The 23,817-nt window shown below is 50.7% G+C and overlaps 8 protein-coding genes across 9 annotated transcripts; 5 read left to right on the top strand and 3 right to left on the bottom strand.

Moving 5' to 3' along the window:
• Nucleotides 1-101: 101 nt before the first annotated feature.
• On the top strand, nt 102-614 carry J3458_013462 (uncharacterized protein; the record flags this gene model as incomplete). Its single annotated transcript, XM_007815660.2, has 1 exon — nt 102-614. The coding sequence occupies one exon, from the start codon at nt 102-104 to the stop codon at nt 612-614; it is 513 nt and encodes a 170-aa protein (XP_007813851.2).
• A 5,777-nt stretch (nt 615-6,391) lies between these two features.
• Nucleotides 6,392-6,949, top strand: J3458_013461 (uncharacterized protein; the record flags this gene model as incomplete). Its single annotated transcript, XM_007815658.2, has 3 exons — nt 6,392-6,449; nt 6,507-6,823; nt 6,884-6,949. The coding sequence occupies 3 exons, from the start codon at nt 6,392-6,394 to the stop codon at nt 6,947-6,949; spliced, it is 441 nt and encodes a 146-aa protein (XP_007813849.2).
• Nucleotides 6,950-8,606: 1,657 nt separating this feature from the next.
• Nucleotides 8,607-12,439, top strand: cdc1_1 (DNA polymerase delta small subunit Cdc1; the record flags this gene model as incomplete). The annotated part of the gene is made up of 4 exons (XM_007815657.2): nt 8,607-8,794; nt 8,849-9,158; nt 9,253-10,204; nt 10,262-12,439. The coding sequence occupies 4 exons, from the start codon at nt 8,607-8,609 to the stop codon at nt 10,492-10,494; spliced, it is 1,683 nt and encodes a 560-aa protein (XP_007813848.2). The 3' UTR covers nt 10,495-12,439.
• On the bottom strand, nt 10,602-12,441 carry J3458_013459 (uncharacterized protein). Its single transcript, XM_066120454.1, has one exon. The coding sequence runs from the start codon at nt 11,881-11,883 to the stop codon at nt 10,738-10,740; it is 1,146 nt and encodes a 381-aa protein (XP_065974742.1). The 5' UTR covers nt 11,884-12,441; the 3' UTR covers nt 10,602-10,737.
• Nucleotides 12,442-14,668: 2,227 nt separating this feature from the next.
• On the top strand, nt 14,669-17,661 carry CHA1_2 (catabolic L-serine/threonine dehydratase). Of its 2 annotated transcripts, XM_066120453.1 has the most exons (3): nt 14,669-15,423; nt 15,480-15,911; nt 15,987-17,661. In XM_066120453.1, exons 2-3 carry the CDS (start codon nt 15,826-15,828, stop codon nt 16,918-16,920), a joined length of 1,020 nt encoding a protein of 339 aa, XP_065974741.1. In that variant the 5' UTR covers nt 14,669-15,423; nt 15,480-15,825; the 3' UTR covers nt 16,921-17,661. The 2 variants fall into 2 exon arrangements, with proteins under 2 accessions (XP_065974741.1, XP_007813846.1); XM_007815655.2 differs by lacking the exons at nt 14,669-15,423; nt 15,480-15,911 and having other exon boundaries at nt 15,952-17,541.
• A 458-nt stretch (nt 17,662-18,119) lies between these two features.
• On the bottom strand, nt 18,120-18,975 carry MHF1_1 (MHF histone-fold complex component; the record flags this gene model as incomplete). The annotated part of the gene is made up of 3 exons (XM_007815654.2): nt 18,120-18,310; nt 18,375-18,498; nt 18,547-18,975. 3 exons carry the CDS (start codon nt 18,973-18,975, stop codon nt 18,120-18,122), a joined length of 744 nt encoding a protein of 247 aa, XP_007813845.2.
• Nucleotides 18,976-19,994: 1,019 nt separating this feature from the next.
• Nucleotides 19,995-20,245, bottom strand: J3458_013456 (uncharacterized protein; the record flags this gene model as incomplete). Its single annotated transcript, XM_066120452.1, has 2 exons — nt 19,995-20,138; nt 20,195-20,245. The coding sequence occupies 2 exons, from the start codon at nt 20,243-20,245 to the stop codon at nt 19,995-19,997; spliced, it is 195 nt and encodes a 64-aa protein (XP_065974740.1).
• A 2,454-nt stretch (nt 20,246-22,699) lies between these two features.
• Nucleotides 22,700-23,274, top strand: J3458_013455 (uncharacterized protein; the record flags this gene model as incomplete). The annotated part of the gene is made up of 2 exons (XM_066120451.1): nt 22,700-22,809; nt 22,872-23,274. The coding sequence occupies 2 exons, from the start codon at nt 22,700-22,702 to the stop codon at nt 23,272-23,274; spliced, it is 513 nt and encodes a 170-aa protein (XP_065974739.1).
• Between the last annotated feature and the right edge of the window lie 543 nt (nt 23,275-23,817).

The following is a 23,817-nucleotide window of genomic DNA, read 5'->3' as shown; positions in this document are numbered from 1 at the left end:
CCCTCGCGCTCCCCCAGAACCAAATCAAGGCACAAGCCCACGACCACCCACGATTTCGCGCATTCGCCGCAAAGTACGGCCAGCACATCCACCAACTAAACATGCGCATGTCCGTCGCCCTACTCCGCGACCCCGAGGCAGAGCGCCGCGCCAAAGAACGAGCCGAAGCTCCCACGGTCAAAACCGAGGAGCAACACAAGCGCGACGAGGCGGCCAAGTCGAAATCCAGCCCTGGCAGCTCCTCCTCCTCCTCGCCACAGTCAGCAAAGTACCCCCGATTCACGTTCCAAAACGTGTGGAAGAGGAAATTCCGGCCTCTTCCCGAGGGCAAAGCAGTCGACCTATTCGCAGACGTTATTGGTGATGCGTTTATCCTCGGTGTGGCAGGTGGCTTGATCATATACGAGTCGTGGAAGGCGTTGCAAAAACCAGATGTGAACAAGCAGCGAATCGAGGACTTAGGCGAGAGGGTGGAGGCTCTGAGGAGGAGAGAGGAGGAGCTGGCGGATGCGGAGGAGAAGCAGAGACAGAGGCTTGAGTCCCTGGAGGAGGCTTTGAGGGCTCTCAAGGACCCCAAGACGAAGGAGCCTCTGTTACCGACATTACAGCCTTGAAATGATGCTCGATTTCATGTTGGAAAGAGCGACGGGACGCGCATTCTTCTTTTGTCTAGGAAGTTTGGCGAGCTACACATACCATGGGTGGAGTTTTGAGCGGCCGATACCGTTGTACATAGTGGCATATGGGACTTTTATTTTGATCTTTTGTACTACCACCAGGCATCTTCTCAATCAGCGTATATATTAGACCACATAGAAATCAGTGGAGGTGGTCATTTCCTCACTTCTACTCTCACAAGGCAGAGCGGGATGGGGGGAGCCAAGGCACCGGGCCGGATAGGCAAGGGAAGGCAAGAAGCAGAGAGCTCTTTCCACCCCAAAAATAAATCTCCAAAGTCTCTTCTCCAAGAACCGAGAACCGCGTCCCCCCTCGTCTGTAAGAGAAACGTGTTGAGCAGCATTGACAAACTTGACTACTGCACAGTACGTGCTTGGGGCATAGGTGTGAAAAAACTTCCCAGTCATGTTCAGTTCATCACTTCGTCAACGAACTGAGTGGTCTCCGGCGCTCGCCCTTTTCGCTCAATCTCCCTCGAAATGGAGAGGTAATATCTTTCCAACCAGCCATAGTCTAGCGCACTGACAAAATCTTCTAGAAACGAACCTCCTCAGCCATGACATCGAATTCACACTTCAACACTCGGCTAGCTACTCGCTAACTTATCGGATGGTGCTCATCTCGGCAAAACAAGTAGGTACTGACGACACAACGCGCAGGATCGAGCAGCTTTCCAAGGACGGAACCAATAAGAAAGCTGTCGTGCTTCTGATGCAAGGACATGATGCGTTGTCTTCGTTCATGAGGCTGCAAATACAGTACGTATCTGCCATTGGGCTGATTAAAGTAGTCATTCTTACCAATGCAGAATGCTTCAGCATGAATCCATCTCTGCTATACCCGTATCCAGCGCTAGCCAGCTTATTTGTCATCTCGATACATTGAGGAGACAGAACATGATTGGCATGAACGGACTCGCCCAAATTGACCGTCATGCGGTCCAGAAGGATCTTTTACGTCACTGTGTTTCAGGCACGCCTCTATCAATGGAACAGGTAGATGTGTTGTTAGGTTCAGTCAGACATCTGAGGGAGTTGGCCAACATGGTGCAGACCCGGGAAGGACAGGAGACCATCTGTAGGCTGTTGGGCGACGCTGATGGTCGCAGCTTGATTACGTATTTCACCAACGGCCCGAAGTTCACGTAGGGAGAGGATAAAAGACGAGTCGGTTATGATTATGCCTTGTACCCTCAATGGCCGAATAAAAGGCCTACAAGGCTGAGGTAGAACACCAGATAGGCTAGGGTCATCGAATCAATATGCCTTCAGGAGCCATTTTTACGGCACTTAGCCGCGCAGCCTCAAGTATGAAACCGACACAGCCAACAACGCAGTGTTGGTCGTAGCTTAGTCGGCAGCCGCGCGCCTCATGGCGCAAATGGACTGGTTTCACAAGAAATACATCGAAGCCCAGCAAAGGTCGTTTATAGACAAAGGTTGGCCAACAACGACATAAAAAAGTCTGAGACACCCACGAAGCGCTCATCTGCAGCTTCAACGCTCTGTTCGCATAGCGTCATATTCTTCACCTCCTCCTGCTCCTCGATCCAGTAGCCATGGCCCAAGCAAGCGCTGATCAGGCTAAGCGACACAAAGCGACGTATTTTCGGGACCAGTTGGCCGAGGTTTTTTTTGTCTGTGTTGGCTTCGCTGAGCTCACGCCAAGCAAGCAGTAATGATACGATTCTGCCATAATCCGTCGTTGAGGTAATTAATTATTCCGCATCAATGGTATTTGCCCGATGGCTGCGACCAATGGAACATTTTTGCGATTTCCAACAATAGAAACAACTATTTATGTATGCCGGGCAAGCCATCCCTGCCAATGCAAGGTGAGGCGTTACCCCATCTCATTGCGCACGAGCAAAGAAAGTTCGCATCCACGCCTGTACGTCAAGGGCCGATGTTTTATAGAAGAGAAGCATTAGTGTGAGATAAGAAGCCGGATGCAAGTTAGTTTGGAGCCCAGATGCGACCGACAAGTACAGCCTCGGCATGTTTTCGAGTCTCTCACTCCTTCTGAGAACGCGCTCCAGCCTTGGAAAACGGTAAGTTAGCGAATGGAGGCGGAGGGACTTGTTGGCAAAGACGGAGTAGCGGCCAAGATCAATGGGCGAGTTGTGAGCAACTCCGCGTAATGGCCCCCTCCTATCGTCTAAGTCGGTCGAGTCTCAATGCAACTGCACCTGTCGAGGCAGAGTGATACTGGATGTGATTGGCTGTATCTCAGCTCACGAGTGCCACAACGACGACCCGTCTCCAATCAGCGATGCTACAGAGCCGCCGGAGAGTGGTCAGGGTTCACGATAGATCCGCATGGACTTGGCTGGAGTACCGGGGTTCATTGGTTCGGGTCGCTGTGTGTGCGGACGCAAGTACATGTGTTATAAAACAAAAAGGCTTGTTGAAAGAAGAATAATGAACTCGCCCAGGTGATGGACGTGCCATCCAAGTTATTCTCGCTAAAAAGGTTGCATTCTGCGATTCTTGGCTCCAGGGATTGCGAGATAGCATATTCAATGGCCTTGTCCTGCGGGTGAAGACGGCATGTCACTACCTGTGTGCTTCTTGCTTTGATTGACTATTGCTGGGCAAATGCGCAGAAGAACAAACCGTGTGTAAAGTCTCCTCCCGATTGAAAGTCACTTTTGAAGCGGAGGCCTTTGCTCAGAAGGGTTGGGTAGCTGCACGCACAGCCGTCGCTTTGCATTTCCCAGGTGTTTGCCGTTTATTCCACTGTCAGCCGATGCACCTACTGAAAAAGGAATCAACGTTGGGTGAGAAAAGAGACGTCGCTGAGTAGATATAGAGAAAATAAGACCGGCTCATCGTAGTTCATTTCACGCTTCGTGACATTTTAAGATGAATCGAAATAACAAATTGAGTTTCCTTGGTACCGGCTCGTTGGTGTTATCGGAACGGGAGGTGCACGTGGCGGAGCAATAGGGAACCGGCGGTGGGAGTCAATCAACTAAAGCTTACAGGACTACTCCGTAGATGAATTCCCAGTCTAGTGGGTGGTGTGCGGTTCACCGTATTGTCGAGACTTGATATGGAGATTTTGGCAGAACCTATGACCGTCGCATGGCATGAGAGGTGACAAGGGGCCCAGCTGTCGGGTTGACCAAGCGTGGTAATACCTAGGTAGTAGTGCTTCGTGTATAATACCTCGTGGTTTGTTAAAGATTGAACTGTACTATGGAGTTGACGGTGGGGCACATCGTGATGGGTTGGAAGTGGTTGCAGAGTGTTCGTGGAGCCGATCCGTCGTGGGTTGACGAGACGCCTCAGACACCATGTGCTTCACCATGGAGCCCAGACGTCGCACAAGTCATACGAGACCCGCCACCGTCGCGCCTGTGTAAGGGGACTTTATGAGGATAAGCCACAGACGAGACTTTGGGAGATGATAGATAGTCTGACGATATGGGTGAGTCTTACTCCGTACCAGAGGGTCAATTCGTCTGAGCCATCACATTGGCGATGCGTGATAGTCCCAATGGCTCCCAGAAAGTGTCTCGCAAAAGCAGGGACAAAAAAGCCACACATGCACCGTCGGTAACTATGACGCACGCAACCACGATGGGCTGCTAGTTGCGGTAGTACAGATCGAGTCGTTTGCCCATTGCAGTATTTTTGTGGCTGGTTAAAGGGGAGCACACTCTCTGCTGGGTAGATTGAGGAGCCAAGAATATAGAGACGACTGGCCGCTGCACGCGATGCTAAATGATGCACGAGAAGCGAGCAGGAGCCGTCCTATCGCGAAGCAGAAAAAAGCTAATGGAGGGTTGCAAGACGATAGTTGCGGGACAGGGTTTTGATGGGGAGCGTTGCGCTCATCTGGATGGTGAGAGCAAAAAAAAAAAGTGGTGGTCGGTTCAAGGTTGGCATGCAAGTCTGGAAGACGTCGAAAATGCGAGAGTGACAGTGGCTGGCACAGAAGGTACCTAAGCTGCCAGCCGGGTGTTGCGGGCCACACAGGTATCCTCTCGGGGCTGGTCGTCGTCTTGGAGGGAAGGTGCATCCAGGTGCTCTTCTGTAGCAGCAAATGCGGCACCTTCCCCCATGCGACCCAGAAACGGGAGGGGCGACCCTGTCGTCCCGGAGCGGCAAGGGTGCTGATTGGCTCTCGGCCAACGTGTAACCGCCAGAGTTTCTCCAATCACCTTGAGCCACACCACCGATTCACCTTCTTTGTCTCTCCCCGTCGCCGTTATGTCTCTTCAATATACCACCCGGCCAATTCGACTCTGTGTCTGTGCCGCTTTCAAGTCGCTGTTGCTAGCCGTTCCTAAATAGTACCAACCGGCCAATTCTGGGCCGGCCGACCCAATGGGCCAACAGTCTTGCCGCAGGCCTGCTTCTTGGCCGAATTCCCGGTACCTTAGTTTCGCCTTCACTCATCCATGTCGTCCAACCATGTGCCGTTGCCTTAAACTTGGCTGCTAGCGGCTTTTCCAGGTTCTCCTCACGCCAATCTTCATGTATTCACGCCATTTGTGCTTGGCCATGTACGCACGGAGTAGTCCCTCGGCGCCAACCTCGGCGGTTACACGAATAGACTCTGCAAGGGTCGTGGCCATGCGAAACTGCAGATGTCATGCCGGACCATGCTGTACTATCCATTTCTTAAATCTAGCTTCCCATCTGCTACCGCCAAGTGTGAACCTCCTTGATCTTCCTCCCCTCCAACTACTGTCCTCCTTGATTCACGTCTCCGACATCGTCTCGTCTGATGATCACAGTCTCAAACGCCTCCTCGCTCATGCGAACAAGAACCAGATCTAACTCTTTAACCACCTCGACTACGGACGAAACCGCCTCGGACTGTTACTTGCCCAGGATAGAGTCAGCAGTTAATTCTGCTACACGCGAAGCCGTCACCAACACTGCAGATCAAGCAGCGCCATTCTCAATCCGCCCTCGAATCATCACCGACTCAGAATATTCGGCTTTTGCTCAACCTCAACCTCTTCCCACAGCTCTATCGCAACTTACACTTCTTCCTTGTCGTGCACCCTAGCCTGGTTGCAAGAGGTTAGTGCCGCACGGATGCCTGCTGTCAAGAAACAACGGACTCAGTCACATACTCGCAACTCACCATCAAGTTGGCCTCATCCGGTACTGTGTGTGTCTCGCCAGCAATCAGCATCTGATACACGGGCTTGGGCTAGGCTCGCCCTTCTAGGCACCGGCTACAGCCCTCCGGCGCCTTGCTAACCCTGCTGCCGACTGGGTTGTCAAGCTTATTAGATCCTTACATTTCCTCCTTCCAGGAGACGTTTGGGTCTGTTCTTCATCTCTTGCGATTTCATCCGTTGTCTCTTATTCTTTACCCCCGGTTTCCTCGACCAGTCTGGGCCTGTCGAGAACCACCTAATATCGAGTCTTTCTTTTCCACTACAACCATTCATTCATCCCAAAGCTGTGTCGGTCTGGTTACCAGCACGTTCTTTGCGTCCTCTAGCTTCCTCTTAACCGGCTCGCGCCTATCTGTACTATTTACCCGCAAGAGAAAGTTGGGGCCTCGACGGCGAATTCAGTGCATATCATCCAGACCTTTTCTCGGTTATCATATAGACGATCAGCAAGCGATTCAAGAGCATCCCGAAGCTTTGACAGGATATCAGCAACGGACGGATTTGAGGATACAAAACAGCAAGAGACTGGAAAAGAAGTGAATACCTGGATTAGATTAATTATTCGGCACCATGGGCAGACTTATCAAGAACCACTTGGGCCGCCTCATCATCCTCACCGCCGCAGCCTGTATGTTCTGACAGCCAGTCCTCTACGGAAAACAACAAATCACTGACATTTGTGCAGATCAAGTTGGCGCTGCCATTGAAGGGTTCATTTGGCCCAAGATATTTTGGGACTTCCTCACCAAGAACCTCGACCCGGCTGTCAAGCCCATCCCGATTCTGCAAACAATCAACCTCATCTTTGGACTGGGTATGCTTGCCCTGGAGTGGCCATTGAGCTTTGTCGCCGGGTCAAGCCTTCATCGGTCACTGGAGTTCCGGCTTGCGGTCCTCCCCCTGACGGCACTCACGTCCATCTTGATGTATCAGTCCACCAACCCGGCAATCTACTACGTCATTGGAATGGTTGTATATTTTGTGGCATACAGCGAGGGCGAGGTATGCTACGCTTCACGACTTTTGCACACGCAAATCGGCATGCTAACGTAGAATGAATAGATGATTTGCGCCAAGCCTTGGACTCTACCACAAAGAGGCATGGCCGGGCTAGGATTGCGCGCGTAAACGACAATGTCGGAGCCGAGTCTTTTCGTTGCTTAATGTCGAATGAAGTAATTCTCTCTTATCAAATCTTTTGTTTTGCATTTTAGCGCCGGCGTTTTTGAGTCCTTATTACATTACAACTCGGACCTTCACGGAGCATTTTCAGCATGTCCGGCGGGGTGGTGGACTGCAGCATTTTTTCCTAATGATTCCCCGATGGATTCTTAGGAGTGAAAAATGGGAGGGGCTAATGGGTGTTGCTGGTGGATGTGGGTAGCCCGGAGAATTAACGCCTCTAGTCACTCTTTGGAAGAATGTTTTACCATGTCAAATACTTGCGTAGAGTATTCCGCACGGTTGCATTGGGTACCTTGGTGGCGGTGGTGGACGGTGTGAATACAGTTCTATGTGACAGCAGCTGAAAGGGAGTACGGGTAGAGTAGCACTTGTTGATCGGAGACATTTCGACCAACGTTTGAACGGATCGAAGACGAACAAAGAAAATAGAAGCGGCGCACGGAAATTCCAAACAGACAGTGTCTAGCATAAGTCGTGTACCGGCCTGCAACACAGCTTCTCGATTCAAGATATCCAGAGTGAAGCGTCTCTGTAACACCTCCAGACCCATATACACCTGAATCAGGTAACTTCATAAACAATGTAGCTCAAAACCCGTCAGGCCTCTGTCCAAATACCATGCCCGTCGCATCCCAAAGAAGTGTCCACCTCAGCATCAATACCATGATGACGGCGCCGTCTTCAGCCCGTGTCCAAAGAGAGCGCGAAGTTCTCAGAAACTCAAATTCAGGGGTTCGGTGGGATAACGTACAAGATCGAGGGCAGTATATCCAATACGTGAGTTTGAAGAAGCATCCTGCAAGTCATACGCCTACGAATCGCGCAAATACTGTCCTCGGCACCACAGTTAAACATACGCAAGACTGAACTGAAGACGGAAAAGAAATTAGGCTTTTATCAAGTGAACTGGCAACTAGTTTCTGGATCAATGGATAGACTTTCCGGAGGCTTGATGAAGCTATTCGAGCGAGTTTGACCTTTAGGCTAGAATGGCGTGACGGTCATTGTGGTATACTCTATTGAGCATGTCGGGGAGCCAGATAAAGAATGCACTGTTCCTATCGACACTCGATGCCCAAAACTACCAGTAATAAGAACACATACAACGGATACGGAGGCGATCTAGAATTCGGGGACTGTAGTGTGTTGAAGGATCTGGATTGTATTGACTGCCTCCCTGGTGCCATCGTGACTGGGCAAGGACAGATGAGTCATACCCCGTGTTTTAGAGTATAGAGTAGTCAGTTCTGAGCCAGACCCAAGTGTCGCAAATGCTCGCCATGTGAACAGAGGAGGGGAATATGCCAGCTTGCATATTGCTGCTGCCGCGTTCTTGTACGATTGCGGTTATTCTCTCGTTGTTCCGCCCTGTTCGGAGTCCCGAGATAAAGGTCATATTCTCATCATGGTCATTTGTTCTCCTGCGCCATCAGGTGCTTGTAGTCTGCATTGAATGCAGGAATTCCGACGATTGGATTAAATTGAGCGCGGGACTGGTCCTGGACTGAATCCGTCCATGAAGAAATTTTGGCCAAGGCAAGGCGCCAACCAACTAGTTACTGGATGGCATAAATCTGTGCACAAATTCATACACAACTAAATGCACATCTGGAGCCGCCCCACCACTTTAAGTGCCCGCAGCTTAGAAACGCGCCTCTGGACGCGTCTCACCCGACAAGCTCCAACTCGTATTCGATCCATTGCCATAGCTGCCTCACCGCAGCCCAGCACCCAGCCTAGCATGGTGACCCTCGAGGAAGTATCGCACCTCATCCCCAAAACGACGTCGTAAGTTCCAATTCTGTTGCAATTGTCAACCTGCATCCTAACTTGCAATCCCAGGGACGCCGCAACTCCCACGCCAAGCCGTGTGGCCGACTCGTACAATCCCCTGCATGCATTTGACCTCGACAAGCAACGGTCGTACAAGCAGCAATATGGCGACATGTACTTTTTGCGTCTTACCAAGATCAAGCCCGCCGTGGAGGAGGTGGCATCGGCCGCATGGGAGGGCACCATGATTGGTGGCGAAGAGGTGAAAAGAGTAGAACGGGTGCTCGATGTTCGCCAGGGAGAATTGTGCTGGGTAGCGGGGACAGTGTACATGGAAATGCCGCTCAAGCCTAATATTCTAGAGGATGTGTCCAAAGACGTAAGCTCAATGCGTCCCATGCTCCGAAACCACCCCAATGCCTACAAAGGACACCACGTCTTCACGTTATAAAGTAGTTGACTGACAATCTCAGCGATGGATTTCCGCCCCCATACCCACCCAGCAAACCTACTTCTCCCACGATGGCTCCGACCAAATCATGCTTGAAGACGACTCCGGCCGCATCCGCCTCGTCGGCGACCTTGTACAATCCGTCCCCCTCGTGACAGGCTGCATCATCGCCGTGATGGGCACCGAAAACAGCAGCGGCGAATTCGAAGTCATTGACACCAAATACCCCGACCTCCCCGACCAGCCCGAGCGATGGGCCCTCTCCAAACCACCCTCTTCGACCAACGGCCACGGCAAAAGCAGGCAAATCGTCAAGGAAGAAGACCAAGACGTCGAAATGACAGACGCCTCACAGTCAACGCCCAGCAAAAAGATCGCCATCGTGTCCGGCCTCTCATTCTCCAGTACCGACGCCTCTCATGCCGTTGAACTCAACCTGCTGCAGGAATACCTCCTTGGCCTAGCACTCACATCATCCGACCAAGAAGAAGTCGCGAGCATAAGCAGGCTCATCATCGCCGGAAACTCCATCTCCACTACCGCCGAGCGCAAGGAAGAAGAGACCCTAAAGAAGGGGAACAAAAAGTACGGATACGACGCGAGTTCCTACAACGCCCTCCCCTCACAGCTCTTTGACGAATTCGCCGATACATTGCTGCCCTCAATACCAATTACCCTCCTCCCCGGCGCTCAGGATCCCGCCAACGCCAGCTATCCCCAGCAACCCATCCACATGGCCATGTTTCCCCGCGCAAGGGCATACGGGCCCGAGCCAACAAAGCCCAAAGAACCAGGGTGGTTTGACGCCGTCACAAACCCCTGGGAAGGCGAGCTCGAAGGCTGGAGGGTTCTAGGCACCGGCGGCCAGAATGTGGACGATGTGTTCAAGTACGTCGACAGCGACGATAGACTGGGCATGATGGAAGCCATGTGTAGATGGCGGTGTTGCGCGCCCACCGCACCTGATACATTGTGTAAGTAGTCTTGCTTCTCGCGTGCAAAAGGTGATCTCTCAAGCTGACCAAAGGTAGGGAGCTATCCGTTTCAAGAAGATGACCCGTTCGTCATGAAGACGTGTCCGCACTTGTACTTTGTAGGCTGTCAGCCTGAGTTTTCGACAAAGACGATTAGCGGCCCGCATGGTCAGTCAGTAAGGCTGATTACTGTCCCTTCATTTGCGGAGACAAAGCAGTTGGTACTTGTTGATATGGAAACGCTAGAGGTCTCGTTGGTCAGTTTTGGGAAGCAAAAGTCTGCTTCGTGAGGGATATAGCGCAAGGCTGCATAAAATACCCGAGGTGATGAGATATCTTCACAGTTTCTATCATGTATGTAACGAGGGTGGAAAAGAAATAACACGACGAGGCATGAGCTACCATTTGTTCCGATTTACGTGCTAATTACTGAAGAGCATCCCTCTCCACCACTCTCGCCATTTCTAGTGTGCTATCGTGCTCGTCGCAATGGCATCAATTATCGTCCACTCGCGCGGCCCTTATTAATCGCCTCACTCACCGATCCACACCATACCAGACCACTCATCCCACTCATCCCCAGGCCAGGTTTGCTCCAGATACTCTTCGCAAGTCGCAGCAACATGCTTGTCCAGTGTAGCCAATGCCTTGAACGTCCTGCGCAGACTTCCCACCCGTTGTCTCTGCATTGCTTTATCGTTCCTCCATGCATCCATATTGGTGCGCTTCACCTCGTTATCTAGTCGCAGATGCCTCATGTCTATTTTGAACCGGCGTCCGAGATAAATACCCCCATCTCCGCGGCAACCCATAACGTCCACGAGTAGAAACTGGCAATGAATGCGCCAAGCTGCCTCCATAATGGGCGACCCTCTGTTGAAGAAGTCTACAAAAGTGTAGTATCCGCTGCCGCCTTCTTCCTTTGGAGGCTCCCACTTAGGCGTCACCCTAATCGTCAATGTATGAATATTAAAAATTCGGTGGCGGTTGTCTCTGTCGTGGTATTTGAAGACGCTCAGAGCATTTGCCATGAGCTTCTTGGACCTTTCAAAGGAGCGGTTTTGTTCCGCTTCCACAATTATATGCCGAAAGAGAGAAGAATACTTTTCAATGTTTATGTCGCCCTGTATACCGACTGTTCCAGCGCCTCGACGCCTCCAACTTTGTCGCTGCGGTGCATTCTGGCCGCTTGTCTCCTCCCGCCAATCGGGGTCGTTTTCATCTTCTGTGTCGTAGTCTTCGTCTACCTGCCCGTTGATGGGGAACGCTGCGTCGGCGTCGTCGATTTGCGCCAGTCGATCAACGTCGGTGACCCTCGAAACGTGATCTCGCAGTACGTAGAGGAACTTGTTGCCACCGTATAACACGCCGATTGCTTCGTTATATACGTCTTGACAGGTGCGCAAGATACTTGTCGGGATTACCAACGACTGTCTTTTGAAAACAAATCTCCAGCCCGAATGAACACGAATTGGGCTGTTGGACACAAGAAGTTCTTCATATATCGCAAGCCTGATTTCCAGAGGCAAGAACCATAGACACTTTCTTCTCTCATGGTCCGAAAGATGCTGCAGTTTGCATTCGTGGTCTAGGGCTCCGCTATTTCCAACTCCGGGATCCTCGTTAACAGACTCGTTGATCATAGGTTCGTCGATTTCTTGCCCAGAGTCATTGCTCATCTCTTCGAGGAAGGATGCGCCGTCATCTAAAGGATCAGGGATATTAGGGATGGGGGCTCTGGCTGTGGGTTGCTTCAGTCGTCGACGAAGTAACAACTTCTAAATGTCATCTCGCTCATACTTTCGCAACATGTGCTTCCAATTTGTAGGTTTGCCTTTACTGACATCGTCTGACTCTGCAGCTCTAGTACGCATTGCCCTTTTTTTGTTTGTCTTTCGATCTGCGTCTTTGCTTGCCTTTTGGCATATTTATTGATATGTCGCAGGGTCTGACGGCTTCGCTCTGTGTTGGCATGTTCGCGGGCTGCTCTGACGACAGGTGCTGTATGAGCCTTGCTTCTGGGGTTGCCTCGCAAGGGTCGGGCTGAAGCGCTGTTGAAGTCATCGTGACTAGTAGGTGGAGCCAAATACGGGATACCTTGAAGCAAACGGGAAGGAAATGAGACTAAAAGTACACAAAATGTAAAAGGTCAAGAAGGAAAATCGGCAGCTAGTTTCGAGGCTCCTTTAAAGGCTGCGGAAGGCCTTGAAGCCGGCGGCAACTGGCCGAGCCCAGCTGGGCAGCCCTAAAAGTGAGAAGAAAGTGAGTTTATCATAACACATTAATTACACTTAAATAAACCAGAACACGACCTGGTATTAGGCTTACGTTAAAGCGGTATAATACAATTAATAGAGATAAATATAAGATAATATTATATAAGAGTATTAAAGAATAAAATTAATTATAACTTTAAGTTTAAGTTAAATCTAACTTAAACTTATTATATATACTTTAATGTATTATTATTAAAAAATAATTAAATTACTTAATATCTTAGACTAATATATAAAAAGAACGCGCTTTATTTAATTATAAGGTTATAATAAAGTAAAGATAATATAAAATAAAGGTAAAGGTGTTTTTCTTCTTATATAAAGGGTTTTCTCACTTAAATTAGTTATAAAAGTACTAGAATAGCTAATTATAGCTTTAAGGTAATCGATAATAATAAGAATAATGTAAAAGGTCGTTACCGTGGTTTATTAAGCAAGGCCAAGTTGATACATTGTTTCTTCGCGTCGTCCACATGATCACACTGTGTGAAGTACAGCCAAATATCACCACACCAAGTCGCTCAGACCATGGCAGTGTAGCTTCAGATTCAGACTCGGAATAAAATCGCAGTTCTGCGCAGCTCGTGCTTCGGTAGTATGCGACGGACTTCTTCCGCATTTAAAGTATATCTGTCTCTGGGTTAAGGTGCTGAAATTAGGCCTATGTCAATTTGAAGAACAGCAATCCGGGGAACGGACTGCGTGGGGTGGAGGGATTGTCACAACTCATATCCGATACTCGGACCGCATTACAAGTATCGCATATTGGAAATGACTACTTCGTCAACAGACCTGACTTGGTTGCATCCGGCACGATTGTTACAGGTCCGTCCAATGGTGGCAGTGGAATGGACGGTAAGACCAGCTTATCTTGCGTTGAGCTCGGTGAGGACTTGTTATCTCTCTGTTGCCCAGGTTTCCTGTGGATTTGCGATAAGCTTTGGAATGATTCATATCTGATGCCTCTCAAGTCTCTCAAAAGTAAGATTTTTTATCAATATGCCGCGAGCAGCAAGCTTGTTTCACCGAGCAGCATGCAAAGAAGCAATAGCAAAGATTGCATATGCTAGCGCCGTGTTGTTGTACTTCGCATGTGGCAGCTTGCAGGACTTGAGTATTCCCACTTGAGCCGGAGGGGGTGGTTCGGGCGTGGAATCAATAGATGGGTTTGTTGTACCAGCCCCCAAACACCGAACCATCTCCGTTCAAGAAAGAGTGGCGGCATGTGTTTTCACAAGGCGCTGCTCCCTCCACGGCGATGACGAATGACCAAATCAGTATGACGATCTGACAGAAAGCCACGTAAATTAAGTGTCCAAAAGCCCTCAACAGCCTGTAGACTGTCCTAGGTAGTTATCTGGCGTCGCATTAGCAATCAGGGTGCAGCGACAAAAAAAAAGTACTTTCCATGGTCTCCACGTCGTCGGTCCACGATGCCCCGTGCGGTCCCCGGATACCGGTGGGTCGTTGGTGTTTGGATCGGAATCTTTTTACCCTATAACTTGGGTTTGATTACCCCATAGAATCTTTTTTTTACCCTATAACAACGTAATCTGCCACAACAAGCTTCCAAACGGGGCCATGGCGAGGGTAGAGATGCCAGGAGTGTGCAGGCAGAGCATGCAGATGCGCCGCCCGCCCATCAGGCACGTCGCTGATAGCCCGTCGACGGTAAACGGTAGCAGCGAAGCGCTTCATTCCGATTGTTCGGGCTGGGACCGCGCGGTGCTGTGACGCCCTTCGATTCGCTCTTCCGTGGCTCTGGGTCCGGTCTCGATGCTGAGCATGATAGCGCGGTGCGCCCCAGCCCGTGACTCCGTGAGGCATGAGGAGCTGGCAAGACAGCACTTGAGATCAATTGATGCTGTTCCGCCCTATCATGCGGCTCCTTCGCCCCTTTATCCAACGTGGACTAGGCTTGGTGTTGGCTGCACACGCGTCGGCTAGCGAGTTTTAGGTCCGTGGTGCCGATGAGATGAGAGATGCGAGATCAAGGTGCCAAATCTGTCGCGAGAATCTCGCAATCTTGCTCATCTGACCGGGCCAAGACGCTCCTGCCCGTTCTCGTCAGTTCTGGTCAGCAAGTCCATCTCCCCGCTCTTGCCTGTTTCGTCGCCAATGTCATGCATGCTCCTGCTGCGTGGTTTTCTGTGAGACTTTTCTCTCACATGTTTTGCTCCTTTCTCTCCCATTTCATTGACCTCGTAAACCCACTGTCCGTGATTTTGTCGTCACAGCCACTTCTTATCGCACCAGGCACCTTGCTGTCGCAGGTCCTCCCACCACCACCTTGGTACGGAGTAGTTCCATTGTACTCCGTGCCCTACTCCGTACACATCCCGAGATAGAAACATCCCTAGCCATGTCTCTGATAACGGCGAGACACACACCACGGCGTACGCCTCCCCGCCTCGTCCCCAGGCATAGAACCACTTCTCACCAACTTCTCGAAATGCGCCGGAGCAAGCATTACCGTCAAATCAAATTTCATCTTGTGGCTGCCCATGAAAACTACTCTTTCAGCATTAGGATCGTCCCCCGCCAATGTCTACAGTGCAATAGATGAAAGCGAAGGCCTGCCACCATACTTTCCCAACGGAGTTTAGAGGTCCCCATCACGCCGGGGCGTGTGACGAAAGAAGACGCTTGGGCAAGCAGAATAGTTTTTCTTCCTGGGAACGGTCCATAAACCAAGGACCAAAACGGTGGGCACCTGGCCAACAGGGCTGTGTGCTATTTTTTGCACAAGACAGACAGGACAGTGCTACGCAACTAGAAAGAAAATTCTTCGCTGCGTCGCCATGACCAAACATCACTTGGCTAGCCGCGTTCACGTATAACGGCCAGCCATGCTCGTCTTCGTTATCTACGGCTTCCGTCCAAAGCAATCAATTAAACGAACAAGAAACACGTCGCGCTCGTATACAGGGAGGCAATCGACCGGTATTTCATATTAATCATACACCCCAAGAGTACAAGGCATGCTGAGAGGTGTATAGATTAGTCCAACAATGGTGCCTCCATCCATGATCCATATCTTCTCCACCATGACACCGTGTACCTTTGAGGACACCACAGACACAGTCCCTAGTCGGCTTCCGGCGGATACATGTACCTTCTTGCAAGCATACGGGCGGTAGCCCGCCCCCAGCCAAAACCTATATCAAGTCCGTCTCCCGCGACTCGTTTGTTTCTATGACCTTGATAAGAAATTTGCTTCCTATGGGTTTGTGGTTGTAATTCCAGCTTTGGCCCGTCTTCAACATTTCGGGATCCTATCAACTGGCCCGTCCATTTTACACACAGAGCATCCTTCCTAGCACTCACCGAGTTACATCCTACAACATGGGTTCTCTCGGTTCTGAGCCAAAGCTCCCTTGGAACAAGACGCCTTGTGTCTTGAGTCCTCAGCTAAGTCGTGTTGCGGGATGGTAGGTCTACGACGATAACGAGGTTCTTGGGGACCAAAATAACATGAGAGGCCTCGCTAACACTAGCCACTTTAGCAACATTTACCTCAAGCTTGACAACCTTCAGCCCAGCGGTTCCTTCAAGTCTCGCGGAATCGGCAATCTCATGACCCGTGCTGTTGCTAACAGTGCGGGCGATGTTCACTTCTACTGCTCCTCTGGTGGCAACGCTGGTCTTGCCTGTGCTACCTCGGCCGTTGCTCTGCAACGCCCTGCCACAATTGTCATCCCATTGACAACGTCGAAGATGATGAAGAATAAGCTTCTAGACCTTGGTGTTGAAGTCCACCAGACTGGCAAGAATTTAGCTGCCGCTGATGAGTACCTCCGGACGGAACTCCTCGCCAAGGATCCCAACGGTGTCTACGTCCCGCCTTTCGACCATCCGCACGTGTGGGATGGCGCCTCTACCATCATTCCCGAATTACGAGAGGAAATGGACGGGCCCATTGATGCTATTGTCTGCAGTGTGGGTGGTGGCGGTTTGTTCAATGGTCTCATGCAAGGCATCGAGAGCTTCCCCTGGTCCGGATCCAAGCCTGAAGTTGTTGGTGTTGAAACTCTTGGTGCTGACAGTATGAATGCCTCGATCAAGGCCAATTCCCACATCACGCTCCCAGAGATCACATCCATTGCCACATCGCTGGGCTGCTCCCGTATCTCCGCTGAGACGTGGAAGTGGTGTCAATATCCCAACACTCACAGTCTGGTTGTCTCGGACGCGGACGCTGCGATCAGCTGCGTCCGGTTTGCCGACGACGCCCGTCACCTTGTTGAAGTGTCTTGTGGAGCTGCGCTCGCCACTGTGTACAAGGGAGATTTGCGGGAGACCCTAGGACGTGGTCTTACTGATGCTGAATTTGCTCAGAAGAACATTGTCATCATCGTGTGCGGCGGCTCCGGCGTCACACTGGGTATTCTCGACCAGTACGTACGTGAGTACGGAAATAAGACCACTATCAAGGTCTAGGTGAATGAAAATGGCGTTATTTGTTTCTTTTGTTCTAGATACGCAAGCGTTTGGTTATTTTTGACATGAAGAACGGGTATCAGTTACCTATTGATAAAGAGCTTAATGAGAAAGAATTTCGCGAGGCGATTGAAACCCTCGGATGTGTACCCTGGAGACTCTACACAGACAGCTGCCGAGGCGACACCAAGGCTCTCCCCACGTGCCAGGCGATAATGGACAGCCTTCCCATCCTCCGGTATTGCGACAAGTTGGCGGCAATCTTTCGGATCACAAGATCATCGCAAAAGGGCAGTAATGGTGTCATGCACCTCTCTGCAGACGGAAAACAGCGGCTTCAAGCTGGACTTTGCACGCTGAAATGGTAGAAGTATGAGAAGGTTGCAGAGAGTTCGGGATGGGGACTGCATGTTCGGGAGAGCACGGAACGAAACAGGATGTAATACATGGTGTGTCTCACAAGGTTTGAATACAAATTTGATCTTGCAGCGATGACACTTGATATTGACGCACACAAATCTTTGTGTTTTTGTGCCTTGGGGGACGAAGGGGGTGGTATCGTGGGCGTTTTGACTATTTGGATTGGCGAACTGGGACGTGAACGACTACATACATGATATACCAACAGGTGCCATAATTTGGCAGCCTACGACATGACCGGACTACTAGACGGCACGAATATAGACACAGAGGCGTCTGGCAGCATAGAAATAGACATATATTAACCCCAGAGCACTCGACCCCGAAGACATTAGATGCCTCACCCCACGGGGAAACTACCTGGTGGAAACAATCTCATGCCCGCAATGCATAACATATCCGGCATGGGCCACTAAGCCCGGCCAGCAGCCGCCGACAACTCTTGTGGCTATGGCGCGTGACGTATGTTCCCATGGATATGCCTCTCAGGGCGGGCGGTGAACATGACATATGTATAGACTGAACATGCCACAGGTCAAACGAGGGGCCCCGCTGCGCCGCGGTCCGGATGCTCGCCCCACGGTGGATTCCGGCATCTGTCTGAAGGCGTCAAGGGCCCAGCCGCGCTGATAACGATACTGACGTCTTGGCAACAGGTGCCGCGCTCAGCTAGCCAACATTGCTCATCTTATTCGCGCCTCTGTCGCTTCAAATCACTCGTAGCATACTGCCCAGTCTAAGGGTTCCCCGCGGTGCGCTGGCAGAGGTAGATGCCTCTCTCATCGGCGGCGGCCCGCGGACTTGTTCCTGGCCATCTTGGCCTCTTTAATGCCCCTTCTCTCCTCGATGAACTCGCCCATGATTTGCTGCAGGTCGGGGTTCTTGCGCGCCAGGAGGAGCACGTCCTCGGTGGTGATGTTGGTTCGGGAGGCGTGGTTGGCGAAGCTCTCCAGGTCCACGGCTACGTTTTCTGCCGGCGGCGTCAGGTCTTTTCGTTTTGTGGTGAGCACGAGGGGCGGGGCTTTTTTCCCTACCAATTTGTGTCCAGACCATTTCTGTCAGGGCGCCGATGAATTGGGGCGTTGCGTTGCGGTTCCGCCGGAGGCATTCCTCGTCGACGATTTGGCCGACTGCGAACCAGAGGGCTGATTTGAGGCGCTGGGGGTTGTTAATTTGGAGTGTGGGTTGGGGATGAAGGGGGCGTACCTCGCGGTCGTCGTCGGGGGTTGAGGCCATGGTTTGCTGGTGATTGTGAGGATGTGTTTTGCGTGGATGGGCGATGCGCGTTGAGCGAGTGTGATGGGGGACGTTTGAAGTGGGGCGGTTTTGGTCTTTGGTGTTTGCTGGCTGGTGGTTTGGAAAGTACTTTGCGCATGAATTTTTCGTGTATTTCGTAGTGTGTATATGGGTGTGTGCTTCGCGTTTTGTATTTTTCGGGGCACGTCGTATTTCACGGCGGTTGGGGGGAGGTAACCTTACCAAGACTTTTATGGGAGGAGGATCACTTCTGTCAAGGTGAGACGCGGCTATCATACAGTGGGAGGCGCGCTGGCCTTGGTGAAGGCTCACATCATGGAAGCTTGATAAGACTGGGACGTGCTCTTGGGTAAATGGATGAGCGCTGAGCAACACCATGAAGGACAGACTGACAGTCACTGGGACGGGAAGCCAAACTCCAAGAACGACCAGGGCAACATCGCAGTTCTGGCACTGGAACTAGCACCGCAGTAACTAATAGTGCTAGTAACGACGGCGATGACAATCAACATTGAATCAAGATGGGACAAGATGGTGCCGGTGCGGTGGTCGCTCTCCTGGCTGCCGCATTAGGTGCCGTCTTCACCTTTGTGATTGCCTAGAGGCGGAGAAACGGGCAACGGAGACGCACGGTACGTTCACCGTCTTGCTGCGCTCACCATCGAGTCTCTTCAGCCCGTTTGAGAATTCAACAGGGCTTAGCCATCTTGATATCCAATGCAGCACTTGGCAGCACTGCATCTCCCTTGCACAGTATAGCTCCCTCCCTCATTCCTTGCAAGGTGCATCGTCAACCGGCCTACCCTACATCAAACCACCATGGACATCGTCGTCCCCAAACGCTACCGGACGCACGTTAATACAACTTCCTCTCCCCGTTCTAGACGCTCTCGGCAATAGTGATCTTGAAACAGCCCGCAACCTGTCAAACTTGCTACTCACACCCTATATCGCCACCGAGTGTGCAAGAGTGTGGAAGATGCGCGCCGTTCAAATTCGTGGAACCCCAAAGACGCACCCCGGGTCACTGGTCTGCTCATAGCTTCAGACGGAACTGTCGTCGGCCGTGCCGGGTTCTATGGGAGACTAGACGGCGCTGACATGGTAGAAGTAGGATACTTGATCGACCCAGAGCATTGGCGGCAAGGACACGCCCGTGCTGCCCTTGCCATCATGATTGATATTGCTAAGAATGACGATCTTCCCGTATAATCAGAATACAATCAAGTGCAACACAAGAGAAAGGAATATCACGAAGAGGCTAGCTGCTGTGTGAATAGGGCTCTATTTGCGTAGTTGCTGAGTTGTAACTATCGTTGCTGTCCTTGCCGAGCCACAGTCAACGATTGGCGGCGACTAACTGAATGTCTCTGTCCCTTTTGCCTCTCCTCGGCAGCTCACTTCTTGGTGCCTGCATTGGCACCGGATCCCGGGTTGTTTTCTCCATGACCAGAGGTGTTTGCCTGGTGCGCACGTTGGTCCCCAGCGGACTGAGCTCTAGCTGCAAAGCCGGAAGAGGACATGTCTCCTCCACTTTTGGCCTGCGTATGGCTTTATTAGAGAGAACTTGGAAATGGTATGTATAAGTGGCACATACCTGGGAGGATTGGACCCTGGAGGAGTCAGACTTGGTCATGGGATTCGGCATTTTGGGAAATGACAAGTTTTCTGTTTCAAAAATGCGTTGAGTAGTTTTTTTTTTTGGGCTTGCGTGTGGTGAGTGTTAACTGTTGAGCGATACCGATTTGTGTTGTTGAGTCTAGAAAGCTGGTCAACCGGCGGGATTATATAGAAAATGTTGATCAGAGGAGAATCAACTGGTTTTGCAGAGTCACTGCTTGCGGTGTGATATTGAAGCAAACGACATCCCAGTGTCGTGTGACGTTGGCGAAGACTGGTTGCCGGTCGCAGAGACAACCTGTGGCCAGCCGCGAATGTCTTGACGCCCTTAGCCGATGTTGTGCAACGGATGGCCTTTTATTCTCCGAAGATGCCATTATTTGAGTACTATCAGTGAGCAAATACCCGAAACTTCAATATGAACTTGTTTGTGGCCACTGTTTGATAGAGTCTTTCCGTTTGAAACAAACGGCCATGGGAAACGACGGTTCAAACGGAAAGACTCCATCTTCATCCGCGGAATCATCCCGGTTTGAGTATGACTTGTGGTAGAAGAAGAAATGATTCAATTGCTTTGGCGAAGAGTGACACCGTTGTCACTGCACTTGGTTATCTTGATTATCTTGTTTCACAACCGGGACGTGGCTGTCCAAACATAGGTTGATTGCCGCTCCGAACTTCATCGGACGCATGTAAGTCCGGCAGTTCTTCTGCCGATGCAAGATTTGACGTTTGTTTTCTCTTGAGGTAGATCCGCTTCGCTGCAACATAGATTCGGTGAGTCATGACGGGACTGCGCGTGTTTACATGTTTGATATGCATCACCAGAATCGGGTGACGTGAATCGTGACAGTGTGGAATAACACACGAATCACGACGGACCTAGTTTCCTTTCTCGAAAGAAGTCTTGCCTGAGCCTTTATATCAGCCTATAGTAGTCAAGTCTTGGCATTCAAAATGACTGCCTCAAAGAATGTTGACCACGAGGTCGGTCGCCCAGAGGTCGGTGAAGAGGCCTTTAACGAATTTCAGAACCATCAGTGGCATTGAAGAACGTTTTGACATGAGATTTGGCAACTCGCCCCTGCAAGAGGTCTGTGACAATGTCCTTAATGTCCTGAATATTGATGACCATATATACCTGTCAACATTTTATGAATTCGGGTTGTAGGCATTGTCTCTACTATTGGGAGCACCAAAACCAACCAGTTCTTCCCACGAGGTGTCCAAGCGTGACTGTCTCGTCTTAGGTCGCCCATCTTGTTGCTCCTCCCGCATGACGCACTGTCGCGCAGATGCTTTCCATCATGAGGTTCCGGGCATTTGGAAGAGAGACTGTCTTGAACACTAATGTCGTGGACCATCTTATCGACTTAAATAGCCACTCTGTTCGCCACCAGGACTTGAACACTATCGCTAGAAGCTGCGGGCCTTGGAAATCTGTCCTGGATTTAGCAAATTAAAGGTGGTACGTATCACGATGTTTATTGCTGTGGCGTTGAGTGTTGCAACTTGCGAGAGCCGCGCGACCGCCCTTCTGTTGGCTCGGACCGGACCGGCAGAAGGTGCTTCCGGGGACACTGCTCGGTAAGGCTAGAAGCCTAGAACTCAGCAACCCCCAAAATGTTCAAATCCAGCAACTCTTCAATACGCTCGAATTCATCGGCGGCAGTACCTTGAGATGCCCACATCCAAAAGGTTCAAATCCAATAGCTTCGACATGCCTGAATCCATCAGCAGCAGTAGCAGCTTGAAGGGCTTGAAATCAACGGCTTCAACGAGCTCGAATTCAGCAGCTCTGATTGTATCCATGGCAAAAGCATCACGTTCCCATTGGACCTACAAATGCAGTAGGAGGTGGGAAGCTTCACTTTGGGCCAATCCCCACGCGAATTGTCTTGTTTGAGTGGGATTCAGAGTCCAAAACTTCATCCCAAATGCGGGTGAGCTGAGGTGTGGCGGCACCGAACAGCCCGAATATTAATCGCCTGCCGCCTTGACCGAAAATACCAGACTGTTTCATTTGGTAAGCAAAAGTCCCTAAGCTACAGCCTCATTACTCTCAAGTTGGGCACATCTCTTCGATAATTGTACGACGTTGGGCGTATTTTGACAAGCCAACTCTCGCAGACTCCCGCATGGTGGCTTGGACTCCGTCGAATAGGGTCGCATATTATCATCGCCGATGACGGCGACACTGTTGCCCAGCAATTTGATGGATAGCACGATGCGGTAGGAAATGAGCTGGCCAGATTGTTACCTCCTGGCAGGGCATGGAACCAGACTTGACACTTTTCGCGCCTTCCTCTTACTGACCTCAGTAAATGCTTTGACAAGTTTTTCTCCAGCCACTTTCTTGGGCTCACTGCGATAGAAACCGTATCCAACTTCCTGCTAGCTTTAAAGCAAGAAATTTGACTTCGTATGCCATCTTTCGCTGCGGCTTGATCCGCTATGAGCATTATTTCTTTCAACAAACAGGATGTCGGCCGCCTGGAAGTTTGCCCTACTAATTGTAATCACGTTTGCAGCGACAAGCGCTGCTGATTCTGGGGATGACTTCTCTAACAACTTGTTTTCAGACCTAGCGCCGTACGTATTAGTCTAGTCTATCCTATTTCGTTGACCGTATGCTAATAATTTATTATGCCTAGGCTGCTAGCTGTTTTCCGGGAACGGGTCACCATGCAATTCATGAGCCAATCGACTGGTTGGGCTGATAATATTATCCTAGCAATGGCTCCCTTAGGAATAATTACTATTATTATTAGTGCTATTAGAGTTGGCGGCCCTTCATGGCTTAAAGCTATTATTGGAAGAGCTAGGGAGAAATTCGCGGTTGCTGAAGCGGAACTAATGTCATCTACTTCTCATGAGATCTGTGAGCTGTGGAATGGCCAAGAGGTGGTGAGGTGTACGGGATCGCCGTCGACGACTGAGTTCATATGCCTGAGGCCTACGGACATGAATTGCACTGAAAGGAGTGCTAATCAGGATCTGGATATACTCGAGCTGGACGTCGCACTCGATAAAGGGTATCTTAAGGAGCTACGTTAGTGAAATTTCTCGCCTAGAATGCACCCAGGCTTACCTTTCTTCTAGCATTGAATGACTGGACTAGCTTCTGGAAGGCTATCCTAGACAGCATTGGTCGCAGGCATGCGAAGCACGAGTTGGTTAGCTTAGAGGTAGAGAAAGGGTCAAATTCCCAGACATCCAGTACCATACCGGTTCCTAAGCTTACCATTGTACGGAATAAAGCTGCTACTGCGCCAAACATATCTCTGAATTCCCATGGCCACTTTAGCCGGGGAGAATTACGCGCGGTAGCCGTTTCAGGGATTATCCTTCAGCTAGGTATCTTAACCTGTTCTGGGTTTGCCACCTACTATCCGGCGCTAAAGTTTACCAAGGGCGACAATGCAATTGCAAATTATACGTTTCCTTGCTAGAACGATTACAATGATGGCTAGCCTACTATTGTGTGCGCATGTTGTGGAGAGCAGCACCTAGGAGAAAAGATATCAGCCATCTAAAGGAACGAAAGCTCGGTTGGTTTGGCTATAACGGACCCAAACCGTGGGCGACCAGTCTTTCCAG

The sequence above is a fragment of the Metarhizium acridum genome (genome assembly GCF_019434415.1).
Source record: "Metarhizium acridum strain ARSEF 324 chromosome Unknown scaffold_276, whole genome shotgun sequence".
Lineage (NCBI taxonomy): Eukaryota > Fungi > Ascomycota > Sordariomycetes > Hypocreales > Clavicipitaceae > Metarhizium > Metarhizium acridum.
This window is presented reverse-complemented; position numbering and strand designations above follow the sequence as displayed.

Excerpts from the sequence above, each read along its gene's own strand:
- J3458_013459 (XM_066120454.1), bottom strand. The coding sequence starts at position 11,883 with ATGAGCAATGACTCTGGGCAAGAAATCGACGAACCTATGATCAACGAG.
- CHA1_2 (XM_066120453.1), top strand. The coding sequence starts at position 15,826 with ATGGGTTCTCTCGGTTCTGAGCCAAAGCTCCCTTGGAACAAGACGCCT. Across the intron at positions 15,912-15,986 it reads CTAAGTCGTGTTGCGGGATG|CAACATTTACCTCAAGCTTG; the intron begins GTAGGTCTACGA and ends TAGCCACTTTAG.